Below are 16,947 nucleotides of genomic sequence, written 5' to 3'. Positions count from 1 at the left end.
CTTCCATGCATTTGGAGTTTCTTTTTAACCCGAACCGCGCGCGAAGTAAGGAGACGTTGTCTGGCCATCTTGAGCCGACTCACCGCAGCATTCCGGATACCACCACCAAGTTTTCGAGTTGTTATTTTATTTCCATTCAGTAAAAATATGAACTTCATGCAGTTTGTTATAATAGAATTGAAATTACTTAAATTTAATAATTGACAATTATTTCCAATGCTGCTGTTGTGAGCAACATTAGTGCTGTCGCAAATACACGTTGTTTTCGTTTACATTACTGTCGACATTAATACTGAAATGAAGATCACCTTTCAGTTTCCAACGTACACACAAATTCATAGACACCATATTAACCTTTGAAAGGCTTTCCAACACGTGACAAAATATGGGGCTTCAAGATAGAAATATGACATGCCTTGCTTGAGTCATTCACGTCTTATCAGTTCACGTGGGCCATAACTCATTTGTTTGTTTGGGTTGCAACTTGAATTTAACCCATGTGCCAGGTTCCCCTTACTTGAGTGAGAGATCTACTTTGGTCTGTTTAGACTTTTTCCCTCTCCCGAAAAAGTGTTTTCAGTTGTGTGAGCTCTCAGTGATTTTTACTTTTTTAAGTGATTTCTGAAGTGTCATATTCGTGCATTACACTCGCGTGTGTAGTGATCGCAATGGATCATAGTAAAAAGGGTAACTGTAACGTTCACAGTATAATATTAATATTAATAATTACATATAATTATCATTATATATACAAAATATGTAACACCTTCATTGTGAAGGCAGGTCATCATTTTCCGGCGACATGAGATAGCGCTGTATTGGCAACACTGTGCGGTTTCTCCATAAGCGCCGTTGTGTCTTCTGAAAGTGAAAACGACTCTAGAGCATAGGCGTTTGCGTCTGAGATGGTGCCAAGACCGTCGTGCATGGATGGCGGAGTGGAATGCTGTAGTGTTCTCTGATGAATCCCGCTTCTGTATACAACATCATGATGGACGTACACGCGTGTGGCGGCACCGTGGCACTAGGCTTCATGACGCCTGCATCATGCATCATCACACAGGGCCTTCATTGGGTAGCATGGTATGGGGTGCCATCGCCATAGGTGTTCGTTCGCGTCTCGTACGCATTCAAGGGACATTGAACAGCCAACGGTACATCACACAGGTTCTCACCCCTGTTGCTGTCCCATTAATCCATGCACTGCATAATGCCACTTTTCAACAGGATAACGCGCGCCCCCATGTTGCAAGGAATGTCCTCGCATTTATAGAAGCTAACCACGTGCCCCTGCTTCCTTGGCCAGCACGTTCGCCGGATATGTCGCCAATTGAACATGTCTGGTCCATGGTGGGTCGCCGGCTGGCCCAACTCAGGTTTCCGGCACGTAATGTTGAAGACCTCTGGCACCGTGTGGAAGCCGCTTGGGACGCCATACCGCAAGCAGACATCGATAGACTCATTCTGTCCATGCCTCGCCGTGTTGCAGCAGTTATTGCCGCCCGTGGAGGCTGTACACGCTACTAGCTCCTTGGGGTTATGCAACCATGTTCTACGTGTCACATGTCACACCACCGAGCTCTAACTGTAATCATTTTCTTATCTTATTATGAACTACATATTTGCCAAGTTTCGTGTTTCTATCTCATTTCCTTCTGGGTGTTGCAATTTTAATGGCGAGCAGTTTAGCTTTGCTGGAGTCAACCGAAGGTCCAACCAAACCTTGATCAGTTACGATAGCCTAATTCGTAGTAACCTATTTGACAGAGATTCTTCAGATAGTAACATTTTAATCATATGCCCTTGTACAGTTTTGGAATTTATGATATATTTTCTTTCCGTGTAGGATTCCGCAACATGGCCGACATGTGGATGAACCCGTACGCCGATGGCTCAGCATTCCAAGAAACTGTGAAGAGACTGTGGTCGGAAGTGGAACCTCTATACAAGCAGCTTTTCGCCCACGTGCGCAGGGAACTGCGCAAGGTGTATTCTGACAGGATTGATGACGGCGGATATATCCCAGCGCACTTGCTAGGTTAGTATACTATAATCTTGGACGATATATTGCAATATTGAAAAGATATCGTCCAGGCGATATCAACTAAACGATATATCGTCATGATATTTTGGCGATATATCGTCACGTTATTTGGCGATGTCACAATATCACGATGCGGTAGAGATATCGCATCGTACCTTCTGTGACGATATTTTCTTCTATCGCGATATCAAATTTCCGATATCATCCATCCCTAGAATAATATCATAGGAGCCGCATTGTAATCAAGGGGTCGAGGGTTCGATATTCGGTGGAGGCACATAGTGGTTCGGATCCCACTTTAAACTGTAAGTCCAGTCCCGATTAGCCTTACTGTGCATAAAGTGGACTTACAACACCAACTCAATTAATCAATCAACTATCATAGGAGTTTTCCCAAGGAAGGTCACTTGACCTCTCGTGATGGAACAAGGAAAAGTTGTCTTCCGTTTTCTCTCTCTGCCTCGCCTCTACATTTTTTGTTCTGTTCTGTCTCTCTTCTTTATCCTCCTCTCTTCTTATGTGGTCTCCCCGATGGCGTAGTGATAACGTCTACGCCTTATAATCAAGGGGTTACGGGTTCGATATCCGGTGGAGGCACATGGTACAGTGGTTCGGATCCCACTTCAAACTGTAGGACCAGTCCCGATTAGCCTTTTTGTGCACTTCAAAAGACAACAATTCAATTCATTATCTTCTTTGTATCACCTTTTCACTGTCTTTCTTCCTTCCGTCTATGCCTCTTTCTCAATCTTTCTTGTCTCTCTCTTCATTCAGTTTTTCTCTCCTTGATGTCTTTCTCGCTCTTATTTATGCCTCCTATGTTCCTTGCGTTTCCTTCTTCTTTGTCTTTTTCTCTGGCCTTTATGTCTCCTCTCTTTTAAGTTTTTCTGTATTCGTTATGCCTCTTTTTTTCCCTTTACGACTCTGTCTTCTTATGTTCCTTTCTGTTTTCTTTGAGCCCATGTCTCCCTTCTCTATCTTTCATTCTATTTTCTTTGAATCTCCTGTTCATTATGCCTCTTCTTCTCGCCTATATGTCTCACTCTCTGTCTTTTCTATATCTCTTTCGCTCTTTCTCATGTCTCCGCTTCCCCAACTTTTCACTTCCTTCTTTATCCTTCATTTCCTATTACATTTGTGATCCCTATCTGTCTCTGTCCGTCTGTATTTCTCTTCCTGTATCTCGTATTAATTATTACTAGACCTCGGATTTTTAGGTTCAAAAAAATGTGTTTTTAGGTTCTTAAAGAGGCTATGAAAATCCTGAAATAGGTTCAAAAACTTAAAATAGGTCCTAAAATCCTAAAATAGGTCCTAAAAATCATAAGATAGGCTCGAAAAATCCTGAAGTATATTACAAAAAAACTTAAAATAGTTCAAGATTCCTGATAAATGCTGATTAGGTATAGTCACCGGTAATGGAAATGGGACACCTATATCTTGAAATACGCATTATCTTGCATAATGTTATGTGTGTTGCCTAACCCTACGGCGATGGCAGAACTTACCACTGGAATCTTGCTATTAAAATCCACTCTCCGCCGTATAGTTAGGCAACAATCTTTTTTCATTTTATCCACATGTAAACTCCACAATTTTTTTTTCTGTGAGGATCATCGTATATGCTTAAAATAATCTTACAACAAAAATATAGTCAGTGGTGCAAACTTCAATGCTGAAATGATAGTTTGCAAGGCGTGAATGCCACAAAGCACAGAAGTGATGCGAAAGTGAGCAAGACCACACAAACGAGACCACTTTGGATTGTACAGGCAACAGTGGCACCAGACATTTTGCTTTGTTGAGAGCTTTGAAAAATCACCATGGACTTGGAGGAAATTAAATCAACACAGAGTACGTTTCAAACACATTCCTCATTGAATTTTTTCGTGAGCAAAGAAGCAAATGCCTCTGTGTGAAATGCAAATCCTGTAAAACCTTTAAAAATATATAAAAACCTTAAAAAAAGGCTTGATTTAGGCGCATAAACCTAAAACAGGTTCTAACAAGCAAAATAGTTTTTTTTAGCCACTATAAAACTTCATCAGTTGTTGCGTTTTTTAACGAAACGCCGACATAACTTATTATTTCTTACATACCTGTAAAGGATATAATAAGTTAAGAACCTAAAATCCGAGGAATAATTGTTAATCTCATTATCTCATTCTCTATTTTTGTCTTCTTTCCCTCTCCTTTGTTAAAGAATTCCTTTTTTTGGAATACGTTTAAATATGGCGTCAATATGCCTCACTTACTGGCACAACTTTTAGATTATGAATCCTCCCTTAGAAAATTTTGTGCGCACGCACGTTCATAAGATTGTCGTTTCCAAAGTCAGCAAAACTCAGGAATATTCCGAACCTTGAAAAATGCGTTATCTGTTGTCTTCTCTTATCTTAATTACCTCCCATTTGTTGCAGGTAAGATTGAAATCTGACGCCAAGAATTACCAAAGTAAACTATTACATTACTACTGTTGTACACTTTAATTAGAAAATAATGCTTTCTCTATCATTGAATACTGAATATCAAATCTCTTATTACAGACTTTCCCAAACCAAATTAATTGCTGAATCTTTTCATATGATGCGAAACTATAACTGATTTTTTCACGACACATAATTTTATATTCGATCAAAATTATAATTAAACAGCACTTTCCATTGCAATATCAAATAATATTTTACATTATGATACTCATTTAAGGGCATATAAAGTTATACTGTATTAATTATTATTTCCTTTTTCCCTATAGAACACTAATACCAGTTGTATTTACCTTCATATTTATATTAGTTTATTACATTCGAATATAATTTTATTATATTTGGTATGTTCCTCTCTAAATCGCATAGTACATTATATTTACGAATACATTTTTGTTCATTGCATCTTTTCTAATCCACATTAATACCAAATAAATTAGATCTTGTAATGTTATAAAATTTGTATACAGAATTACAATATACGTATTGTCATCTAGCATACTTACCAGACTTGGCACTTGCCTCATGAGTTCGTTTCGTCCACACCTGAGTTGTGTACAGTCACGGACACTTCTAGGTTGTAACAATACCATTTGCTCTAAGTGGAATCGTTACAAGCCAGAAGTGTCAGTGACTGTACAATGAGAATTAAAATCTGTCTAACCTCGCCCCCAAAAAACCGAAGCAGAGTCTCCCGTCCTCCGTTTCAACCGCCTTGGCATGCAGCATACAAACACAGCCAAGAGTTTATTTTCTGTAACAACACAAATATCCTAACAACTTATCGGATTTGTAACTTTAATGTTGAATATATTGAGAATGACAGAATCAATAAAGAAGGAGCCGGCAGATTCATATGGAATTTAAACTACGCGTATATGACCTATCAAGCTTATACGTATATTTAGTATTGCAACATCTTTTGGTGTAAAATCAAGCTCATATATTAATTATTGCAACATCTTTTGGTGTAAAAATATCTAAATTATAATATAATGCTGTTTGTGTTAGGCATAATTAGTTCAGACTACAGCGCCCAGAATAACGTAGTGTGGAAAACGGCATGGTTCTAAGCTCTCAGGCTGGTTCCACTCGAAAATGATCCGCTAGAGGCGCTGGTCTTGATCCCGGTGCTTGGTGTTCGACTGCTTATAATGGAAGTAAATGGAGTTTTCGCTGCAACGTTTGATTCTTTTACATGAAGCATTTCTATGAATGTGATAATTGCTATGATATTTGGTACAGTGGTCGCGAAGATATTAACGAACATTCTAGACAGTCGACCACGTCCTGTTATCGTCATACTTTCGTTAATAACACGGGAGAAAAAATACGCGTGGAATGCTTTTGGCAACTAAATTTTTGTGTATGAATTAGGTTCATTATTATTATTATCATCATCATCATTTCTTTTAAAGATATACACACTGAAGCATTTGTATTTTTCATATTTACTGTCTCTTTTCTTCCGCTTTAAACTAATCGCGGCTATGATGATAATGATGATTGCATGAAACGACAAGGGGAACCCATCAAAACTTTCTTAGTGCCATCGACATGAGTGTAAGGAAACTTTCAAACCAATGGGACAAGCGATACGGGATGTTCACACTGTCACACTAGTGACACACACTTCCAGACTAAAATAGCATTCATTGCACATGAGGGTCCAAACAGCAAACGACACGTTCATATGGCGTATTCGCGTGCTACTTGTTACTTCGGTCGGAAAGCTCCTTAAAGGAAGAGTGCTGAGACCGAAGCGACGCGTTACAGGGGGAGTTCCCAACTAAGTGACAAGCGACATGGTGCCTTCAGTCTATTAGCAAGCGTTGCTTGCGAACAACAGATAGGCGACACGATAAACCGCACATTACAACAACAGATCTAGGCGACACGATAAGCCACACGTGTCGCTTTGTCGCTTCTGCGTCGCTCAAACTGGGCCATTTCCTCAATAGCTTGCAACATGTTGCCGTGGTTTGTTGTTCGCGCATGCGCGATGCAATGAGTGTCTTGCTTTAGTGAGATTGCGCACCAAAGCGACAAGCGGCACGCGACACTTATCGCTTGAGGATTTCACCAACCGAACGCTGGCCTGTGCTTCCCGTCATGCTGCTATGATGTGAAATGTTGCTCTTGATTGGCTCGTTTCCAAACAACATGTGTCGCTTTGGTGTGAAAGTTGCCTTGGACCGAAGGACCCGTGTCGCTTTGGTGTGAAATCCTCGTATCGTTTGTCGCGTGCCGCTTTGGTGTCAAATCTCCTTGAGGAAACGGTGCAGTCAGAGCTTTTGTCCCTACGGTTCGAAAGGCTGCATTGATTTCCGACTGCTCGCTTTCAAGCGACACTTGTGGTATGTCGCCTCGGTATGAAATATCTCTCAGGATACTATTTATATTCTAATAACATAGAAAAATAAACTCTAATACACAGTCCAAGACCTGACGTCCGGAATCACATTGCGATGTTTCTTCTTGTGTTACGCATGCTATTTATTTATTAATTTTATTTTACTTTTCTTTCCAAATTAATGCCATTTCGTGACTTCAAATCACTCCACAAATATAACTGTTTCCAATAATTCACTTACCGCCTTTCTAGAGAAACAAATCTACACAATATATTCCAAAAACTAACTAAGCCGCATTACTTTCATAACAAAATTAGCACCTGGGTCTATCACACTGCCATCTACTTGTCATCGTCTCGGGGAACCAGTTTCTTGGGTCGTTTTCCACACTACGTTATTCAAGGCGCTGTAGTTCAGACTCTCACTACAGAGTCATCTATATTCTATCTTGCAAACTTACTTTCGTTGCTTACATGCGTCTTACAACGCCATCTGTTGGCATTATTTAATACTAAAGCACGGAGGGGTGAACGAAAGTAAGTCTGCGCAAGTAGTGGCTCGTGAAGGTTCGACCAAACACGTGCGAGGGAACGGGATTGCTTGGAGGGGGAAAAGCGACTGTAGCTACTTGCCTTTGTAACTCTGCTCCGCACACTCGCTTTCACTTATTCTCTACCTTTATGCTGGACCTTGCGCCATAGATTCCCGATATAGAGTAGATAACGTTAGTGAATAGAATTACACATACAGGAATCTTAGAAAGCTAAAAATAAATAGTACAGAAAATATTTCTAGCTGGATTTATGTATGTGGAGGGCCGGGGGGAACATCATGGTCCCCCCCAGTAATATTTCACTTATATTTTTTTTAGGCAAGTTATGTCAGTTTTATTTTTGTTCTTCTCCAGACGAGACCCCATTAAAGATGGAGACACGTGACTGTAGCCCCTGTACATCCGTGCCTGAAAATACGAGTATATATGCACTGTAATACTAAAAAACGATTCGGACCAGTGGCGTGGGGTCCTCGAAACTGTAAGAAATCCTAATAACCTCATGACTGACCAGTCCCTGGCCATCAATATAGATTACCGTACTCAGTTTAAAAAATAAAACTAAAAAAAACTAATTTTACAAAAACCTACGATAGAGGTGCAATAGTACACATCATTATTCATTTTCCCATCAAGCCATTATTTGCATTAATATTAATTTAAAAAAAATATGTATGGCTTATTTGTAATTCAATTTAAATAATATATAATAATAATGTCCGTGTAGAATTTCGTACCCTATAACCGTTGTTCACTACGAAAAGTTGTAAATCACATAATTATTTTCAGTTGGTAATGATAATGACGTTGCCGCCGATGAAGACATCGTCGAAATGTTGAATACGTATCAATCCCTAAGATTGTATGTTTATTTTATTAAGTCTCTCTGAACGCTTCATGTTGACCAGGGCATTCACTTGTTTTTCTCAGCTGTCTCAAGCCTCTTAGGCATGTTTTCAATGCATTGTGTTGTGCCATGCAAACCTCCTGAGCATTCAGGAAACAGGTAACACTTCTGGGTTTGGTGTCAGCGGTTTGCATGGTAGCAATTATAATAAACACGATTCGGCGATTCGGCATCGAGGAAGAGCTCGATGGCCAGGGAATATAGAGGTGAGACAAGCTGGGAAGTGACGGGACTTTGGGAATTGAGTTGGTAGAGAGAGGAGGTCAGCAACGTGTCATTCTATAGAATGACACGAATACAACACTAAAAACACAGACAGGCCCGTAGCCAGAATTGATCTCCAAGGGGGGCTCACGGGTTGTCAGGGGGGGCTTTGTAAATGAAGTCCATATTTCAAAAGTTTAACAATGTTAAATGAAGGCAAATTAGGTGTGTGTGGGGGGAGCGTATTTACAAACCCTATAGTGCTGCAGAACCTCCAGCGATATGTGGCTTCTGATTGGCTCTCATTCCGGAAGTTAATCCATTGTTCCCTCAAGGTAACGCTAGATGGCAGGGTTGAAATTGACAATGTTGATTTAAGAGATCCATCCCAAAAGATAAGAAAGCCCTTCAAATTGAGGTTAATTTTGAGCGCACTTTTTTTTTAAATTAAGGTTTTGAAAGACAGAAAATCAGAACTCTTCTAGAAGTTAATGGTTTTCATATTTAAAGTTACATTAGTGCAAACATTGTAACTACTAATGCATATATTTTCTATGTCACGCCCATGGTTGATTATACACTGGTTGACATTTTTCAAAAGTTGAACGATGTTTTGAAATGAATAGGACTCTGTAAGGATTTTTCATGCTGAATTCAAATTTGAAAACCGTTTTGCTCCATCACGTCACAATTTTTCACAAATCGTGAAAACTGAATAGCATATAGGGGTCTATTATGGTATTATTGGGATCATTTGGGGTTTATATAATCATATTACAGACACATAGAATAAATAATTTTTGCAAATATAGTAATCAGTGGGACATATATTGAGATTGTAAAATCTATATTATATACTATATTCATGTACATTTTCATTTACACATGTCTAGAAAGAGATATAACATAGTGCATTTCGAATTACTGAGACTCAGGATCAAACTTCATTCTTTTTGACTTTCTGCCTTCCCCGACACCCGAAGTAGGAACATCTCTTTTTAACATCCAACAAAAATCTGCCATCATGGAAACATTCCATCGTCCCTGGTATCTCCGTTCCATATCTGTTATGTCCTTGTGAAATCTTTCCCCGTGCTCCTCGCTGAAGTGTCCGAGATTACTCGGAAAGAAATCTAGATGTGAGTTAAGGAAATGCAATTTGAGGCTCATTTTACAACCAAGTTTACATAAATTCGTTAGCAGATTTTTCACAAAATGTTCATAGTTAACGTGTTTTTCATTGCCCAGAAAATGGGCAACCACCATTTTGAGACTTACCCAGGCATCCCTTTCCGTAGCAGTCATTATTTCTTCAAAATCTGCATCCAACATCAGTTTCCGTATCTGAGGGCCAACAAAAATACCCTCTTTGAGCTTACCCTCAGTGACGGATGGAAATTTCCTGGCAATGTATTTAAAGCATTCGCCGTCTTTGTCTAACGCTTTCACAAACTGTTTCATTATCCCTAACTTAATATGCAACGGAGGAAGCAGTATTTTAGACGACTGAATTAATTGCCGTTGTGTCACATTCTTCTTCCCTGGAGAGAGAGATTCTCTACTTGGCCACGTTTTCACTTTCCAATGATTCTCCCTGTCCCGACTGTCCCATTCGCACAAGAAGCAGGGGAATTTTGTGTTCCCAACCTGGAGACCCAACAACAAAGCTATCACTTTGAAATCTCCACAGACAGACCAACCATGTTCTTCATATTTCACTTTCCGTAGCATGAACCTCAAAGTTTCATAAGTTTCCTTAAGCGACACAGAATATGCAACTGGAATCGATGGGAACACATTACAGTTATTTAACAGAACACCCTTCAGACTAGTCTGTGATGCATCAATGAAAAGTCTCCATTCACTTACATTGTAAGAAATACCATACAATTCTATGACTTTCCTTATGTTGTTACAATAAACAAGGTTTTCGTCTTCAGTAAAGTATGGGAGTAGCTCTGTCTCTCGATGCCTGTACCATGAGAAATGTGTTCCTGGAGACAACAGGTTTTTCTTACTCAGTCGGGAACCAAGAAGTTGGGCACTCTCCTTTGGTAAATGTAGGTCTCTTACGAGATCATTCAGTTCATGTTGTGTGAAAGGTTGCGGAGTGCCTGTACTTATACCAGGACAGAAATCGTCACTGTCATCACAGTGTGCACGTTCAACTTCAGTGTCACTTGAAGTGCTGCAATTATCACTACTCGTACGTGGTACAGGTACAAGTACATCTGGCCCATGAGGCACGGGCCCAATGGCCGATTGTATGTTGTTGGGATAGCTCACATTGCTCTTGTTCTTAGCACTGAAATCGCTAATATCTATAGCACAGAAAAGCAGTCATCAATGTGATTTTTTGGTTCCCGCCATACCATTGGTATTCCAAATGGCAATGCTTTCCTCTTGCCACACTTCCACAATCGCAAAGCTTCCACACATGTTTTGCAAACTTCATGCAGGGGCCAGTTTTTGTCCTGATCACCTACTTTAACACCAAAATATTCATGGTAACAGACCTCACAAATGTGGTGATACGTTGTCTTTGCCTCTTCACTACATAGCATCCACAAATGTAACAGAATACATGGGGCGAGTTCAAACACTTCCTGGACGACGACGACATTGTCTCTCGACACAACACAGCACGAACTATCGACAATGACGAAAACTTTATCAAATATTTTGCATTCCCTCCTGCTATTTACATATATAATATCTACAATACACTTAACTAAGGTTTTCGGATCACGTAACCTTATACACGGTAAATAAATTAAAAACTGTACTATTTGCATTAGTTGGTATCGAATAACAAAACTTAGAATCAAATTTATTGAATCATTCATTGTTACTAGGCGTCTTCAGCAATTTTGTTAATCATATAATGTAATAAGAGATGCACTGCCATCTGTCGGGAATATTATTAACTTCTAATTTCTGGGCAGGAATTACGTTTTATACAACAATGAAGATTTATAAATAACTGAGGGTGATACAACAAAAACAAGGTCACTCCTGAAATCAGCATCAAATGTAGTTTCAGAAACCACAATTAGTTTCCAAACATCAGAACCCATGTCGACCAGTGTTATACAAAAATGGATTTATTTAGTATATTTCAAGATTCCAAGATATGAAATTTCTCCTTTAATGCAGTAATCACTTCGTATACGCTACAAGCTCTTTCAGAGATATCAACATTATTATTCACGATGGCTTCATATTGATTTTTATCACCTGAAAACGATTCAAAAACATTTTTAACATTTTTTTTACATACAAATATATATTTCTTAATATAATTTCGACAATTTGATTACAAATTTTATTTCTAAATAATCCCGAGTCTGATCTTTCCATACTTATCCTGTAAACAGACAAACAAGGAACGACGGACAAGGAACAAAAACTCTTCCGGTGCGCACAGCCAATAAGACAGCGGTATGTACCTCTGGTTCTGCAGCACTCTAGGGTTTGTAAATAGGGGGTGGGGGGAGGGAGTCATCAAGTTACATAAAGTTTAGAAATATCACACAAATACTACATTTTTCTATATCATTTAAAATATCACTTGAAGTGTTAATTCTACTGAAATCATCCCTTACTACACATTACATACTACGTTTGATGATACAGATATTTATATTACACAGAAAAAGATGGACAATATTCAATCATAGGATCTGCTGTACATTCCACTCCCCGGCAGAAACAATATACGAGGGCCACTATTTATATTTTGAGCCTTGGCAACACTGATTGAAGTTAGGCGCGATTTGACGTTTGCACGGAATCGTCTGGCATTATTGACCATAACGTACTTCAAATGTTTTGTCAATAGCTTCATTTGTGTTGTTTATGTTGCCTTGGAGATTGCGCGACAACAATAAAATGGAATTAACTCGTGAACATTTTCGTGCGATGATTTTTTACGATTTTCGACGTGGATTATCAAGACAAGAGTGCATCGATCAACTTACTTCCACATTTGGCGATGAATCCCCATCCTTTGCCACTGTGAAACGCTGGTATAACGAATTTAATCGTGGCCGCCATTCGCTCACCGACGAGATTCGCGAAGGTCGTCCAAAATCAGTTGTTGTTCAAGAAAACATTGATGCTGTGCAAAACCTAATACTGCAAGATCGTCATGTGACATACTGTAAGATTGAGGCAACCATAGGCATTAGTTCCACCAGCATATATAAAATATTACATGATCATTTAGTTGTGAGAAAGGTATGTTCTCGTTGGATCCCACACAATTTGACAAAAACTCAAAAAGACGCTCGCGTCAATTGGTGCAAACAAATGCTCAATAAATACAATCGTGGTGCTTCAAAAGACGTATATAAGATTGTAACAGGTGACGAATCATGGATATATGCATATGAGCCGGAACGTAAACAGCAGTCGACTGTATGGGTGTTTCAAGATGAACCCAATCCAACAAAAGTTGTTCGCGCTCGAAGCACATCGAAACAAATGGTCGCCTGTTTTTTTCGGGAAAACTGGTCATGTGGCAACTGTGCCTTTAGAGGAACGTAGAACGGTCAACTCTGAATGGTACACAACAATTTGTTTGCCAGAGGTCTTCGGTCAAATACGGAAAACAAACAAACGCCGTCGGATCATTCTTCATCAAGACAATGCCAGCTGTCACACATCTCGTCTAACAACCGACTTTATGAACAGTCAAAAAATCGAATTGATAGGTCATCCGCCGTACAGTCCTGATTTGGCACCCAATGACTTCTTCTTGTTGCCGAATGTCAAGAATAAATTGCGTGGACAACGATTTTCGTCGGCGGAAGACGCCGTTGATGCGTTCAAAAATCACATTATGGAGGTGTCTCAAGAAGATTGGAAAAACTGCTTTGACAAATGGTTCGAACGAATGCAAAAGTGTATTGACCATAAAGGAGAATACTTTGAAAAACAATAAAGCAGTTTTCAGTGCCAAATTCCTGTTTTTTCATTGTTAGGCTCAATATATATAGTGACCCTCGTAACTTCCCTTCGTTCCCAAAACTTGGGAGCTGTTAACCTTTGACACAGATGCGGAGGGAATTTGCATAATGACATCAAAGTCACATATTTCTGTATAAATGGGAGGTTCCAACAGGGGCAAGGAAGGTACAGATAAATAAGCTCCCATGTGAAGAAACTTTCTGAAGTCTAGAGAAGAGAAATCTCCTAAATACTTGCCGCTACTTAAGACTTCTTCTAATAAATAAGATGTGTAATAGCTTCTGTTCATGCTCCCTGAATTTATCCTTCATCAAAGTTGTGAGCAAAATAATGTATGCTGTCTACATTTTCACTTTTCACTGCAAACAAATTCCGCAAAATAGTTTTACCTAATGTCAAGGGGGCTGACCTCAGTGCCAGGGGGGCTGACGGTAGTTCCAGGGGGGCTGAGCAACGGGCCTGAGCTCAGAGCGTATTTATTTTCACAGTCTCTTACAAGACACGTTACAGTCGTATATTGCGGCGTGCCACTGTTTAGCAGAGAACAATGACCGATATCGTATCTGGCCGGAGCGGCAAATGCGTTGCTTACATGCGTCTTATAGCGCCATCTGTTGGTATTGTTAAATACTAAGAGCACGGCCATGAAATTAGACGGGTGGCAGAAGTTCGCGGAGCACAACCCCGTGTTTTTGGAGGTTAAAGAGAATGAAAGATCTCCTTGCAGAGTTGGTCCTTGTAATCCACGTGATACGAACTGACGGGATTTGCTCGAAAGGTGAGGAATGACACAAAATTTTCCCTGAGAGAGGTCGGTCTGACGCTCGAACTACGCAACGCAGCCCGGTTAACGTTGCCACACAGTGCGCGGGAACCAGCGACTTTTGTCCCGCTCTCGCTTTGCGTTTCCCATATGTGGCAACAGCGCAATTCTGCCCAGCCGCCTATTTTCACGCTCCTGACTTTAGGTCCACAATAAGCTAGCCACGCTGTTTAGCATGAGAATATATTAAATTTCCCCTTGTGTTTTACACGTAGGATGTTGAGTTTTATTTGTAAGCATTGCTCACAATGCTTAAATGCCCATGATTGATTAAGTTTGTGTTTTAAGTCCACTTTATGCACTGTAAGGCTAATTGGGACTGAACCTACAGTTTAAAGTGGGATCCAAGCCGCTGCACCAAGTAACGAAGCCGGGACCCCTTGATTACAAGGCGACGACGCTACCACTGCGCTATTGGGGAGGCCACTTAAATGCCTCTGATCCGAATAATACATATTTACTTCTCCTCTACCAGTGTTTTTAAAGACTAAATCTTGAACTGATGAAATTTGAGTCTAAACGTTATTCTGTCCTTTGGAAGCTTAAATACAGGGCTACTATAAATGATTGATTCGATTTCAAAACACATATTTTCATGTATCATTCAATGTGAGGCAAACTTGGTGAGTTTACAGTTATTTTCATGTATCATTCATATTTATATGTTCAATACTTTGGAAAATACAGTGTTTTTAAATCGAACCAATCATTTATAGTAGCCCTGTACTTCCAGCACTATTTTCAACATTTAGTTACAGTTTAATTAATGGAACGGAGGATCGTATTTACAGAGTAGTTATATCAATTTTGCATAAGTTAAACTGTTATATAATTATCAAATAACGTAACTAAATTGTGTCACGTTACATTGCGATCAAGAATTGAACTTGTTCTTTTCCAGGGAATATGTGGGCTCAGGAGTGGAGTGGAATTCAGAACTGGACAAAACCTTACAAAAATGCACGCTCGTTTGACGTTACTGGAGCCTTGAAAACACAGGTGATTACTTGGTAAACATTCAAGTGGCGGCAACTTTTATGGGCCGGTTGGGCTCGAGCCCGCCCAAAAATTTGCGCTGTTATAATATTGTATTTAAAAATAACGTTCCTAAATTTAAAATACAAAATGCTATTCTCAAATAATGCTCACAAATTTATTACTGACTGTTATCAAAATAGTGCATAATAATTTGTTTCATCTTCAATATGATACTTTTAGGTGTCCCATATTTACACTATCGATGGTCACATTGTTATTAGGAAAATAACGGTTCGTAACCAGAAATGGTCGATACGCACAAGAATCTCAAAATAGGCAGACCAAAAGTACAGAACAATACAAAAATGGCACTAAAGTTACTAAACCGGCAGGTTTGCATCATTTTCCAGGTTTAGGCACTGAAAACTAAATTATCTTCGAAATAGGCACTTTTGAATGAAATAGGCAAAAAAAAACATCCATTACGAAATTTATGATTTCCTCTCAGAACTTGGCTGAAACAGTTTCTAAACGTGACAGCCTACTTTTTCTGGCCAAGGAACACAAAAGGAATTTAGGACCAATTCCCAGGATATTTGTTTTCAAACTTTCGAAGTATGTCAGTCTTAAGCTGAAAAAATGGGGCACCTACATCCTAAATACTCGCTTACCTGCAAGGCGTTACGCGTGTTGCTTAACTCCAAGGCGATAAATCGATGTTAATGGTAAATTTCCAATGGTAAGTTCTACCACCGCCGTAGGGTTAGGCAACACACACAAGAGAGTATTTTAGGATGTACGTGCCCCGCTTTTATTGCCGGTGACTGTACATATTTACCATAGAAGACATTGTTAACAGACTACCATGAAAGAAATGTCTGCAAAATTGGTGTTTTACCTTACGAAGAAATTATTGTTTGATTGGGTTTGTATTTTAAGTCCACGTTTTGCACAGTAAGGCTAATCGAGACTGGATCTACAGTTTAATGCAGGGTTGTTAAAGGTCCAGGAATAATAAATAAATTCAATTCCGGTCCAGGAGAGAAAATCAGCAAGCGTAAATGGGTTCTGGACCGTAAAGAACCTTTTTATCTGTAAAGTAGCGGTCCAGAAACCTTTTTCCCTATCAATTTAAATACGGTCCAAAACCTTTTTTCAATGTAACAATAAGCAACTTGGACCGAATTTAAATTGTGCGAGAGAAAAGATTCCGGTCCTGCAACGGAACCCAATAGAACCCATTAGCATTTATGGGTTCGTGGACCTTCAACAACCCTGGTTTAATGTAGGATCCGATCCACTATGTGCCTACACCGGGAATCCAACCCGTGACCCCTTGATTACAAGGCGACGATGCTACCACTGCGCCATCGGGGCAGGCGTAAGAAATTATTGACATCACACACTACTGCTTTCCTGCAGATATACTGCATTGCATAACAAAGACATTTACACATCAAAAGCCTCCCCGATGACGCAGTGGTAACATCATCGCCTTGGAATCAAAGGGTCCCGGGTTCGATTCGCGCTGGAGGCACATTGCGCAGTGGTTTGGATCCCGTAGGTCCAGTCCCGATTAGCCTCTCTGTGCATAAAGTGAACTTAAAACAACAATACAATGAAATTT

General features: G+C 39.6%; 1 protein-coding gene across 1 annotated transcript in view; it reads left to right on the top strand.

Annotated features, from left to right (window-relative positions):
• LOC145999712 (angiotensin-converting enzyme-like) overlaps window positions 1-16,947 on the top strand; it is a 292,863-nt gene that overhangs the window by 97,001 nt on the left and 178,915 nt on the right. Inside the window, exons 5-6 of the mRNA XM_083136993.1 lie at window positions 1,847-2,038; window positions 15,244-15,341. Of these exons, the coding sequence (XP_082993119.1) occupies window positions 1,847-2,038; window positions 15,244-15,341 (290 nt within the window). The remainder of the gene's footprint in view (window positions 1-1,846; window positions 2,039-15,243; window positions 15,342-16,947) is intronic.

Source organism: Lepisma saccharinum, chromosome 15, assembly GCF_977018435.1.
Source record: "Lepisma saccharinum chromosome 15, izLepSacc3.1, whole genome shotgun sequence".
NCBI classification, from domain to species: domain Eukaryota; kingdom Metazoa; phylum Arthropoda; class Insecta; order Zygentoma; family Lepismatidae; genus Lepisma; species Lepisma saccharinum.
This window is presented reverse-complemented; position numbering and strand designations above follow the sequence as displayed.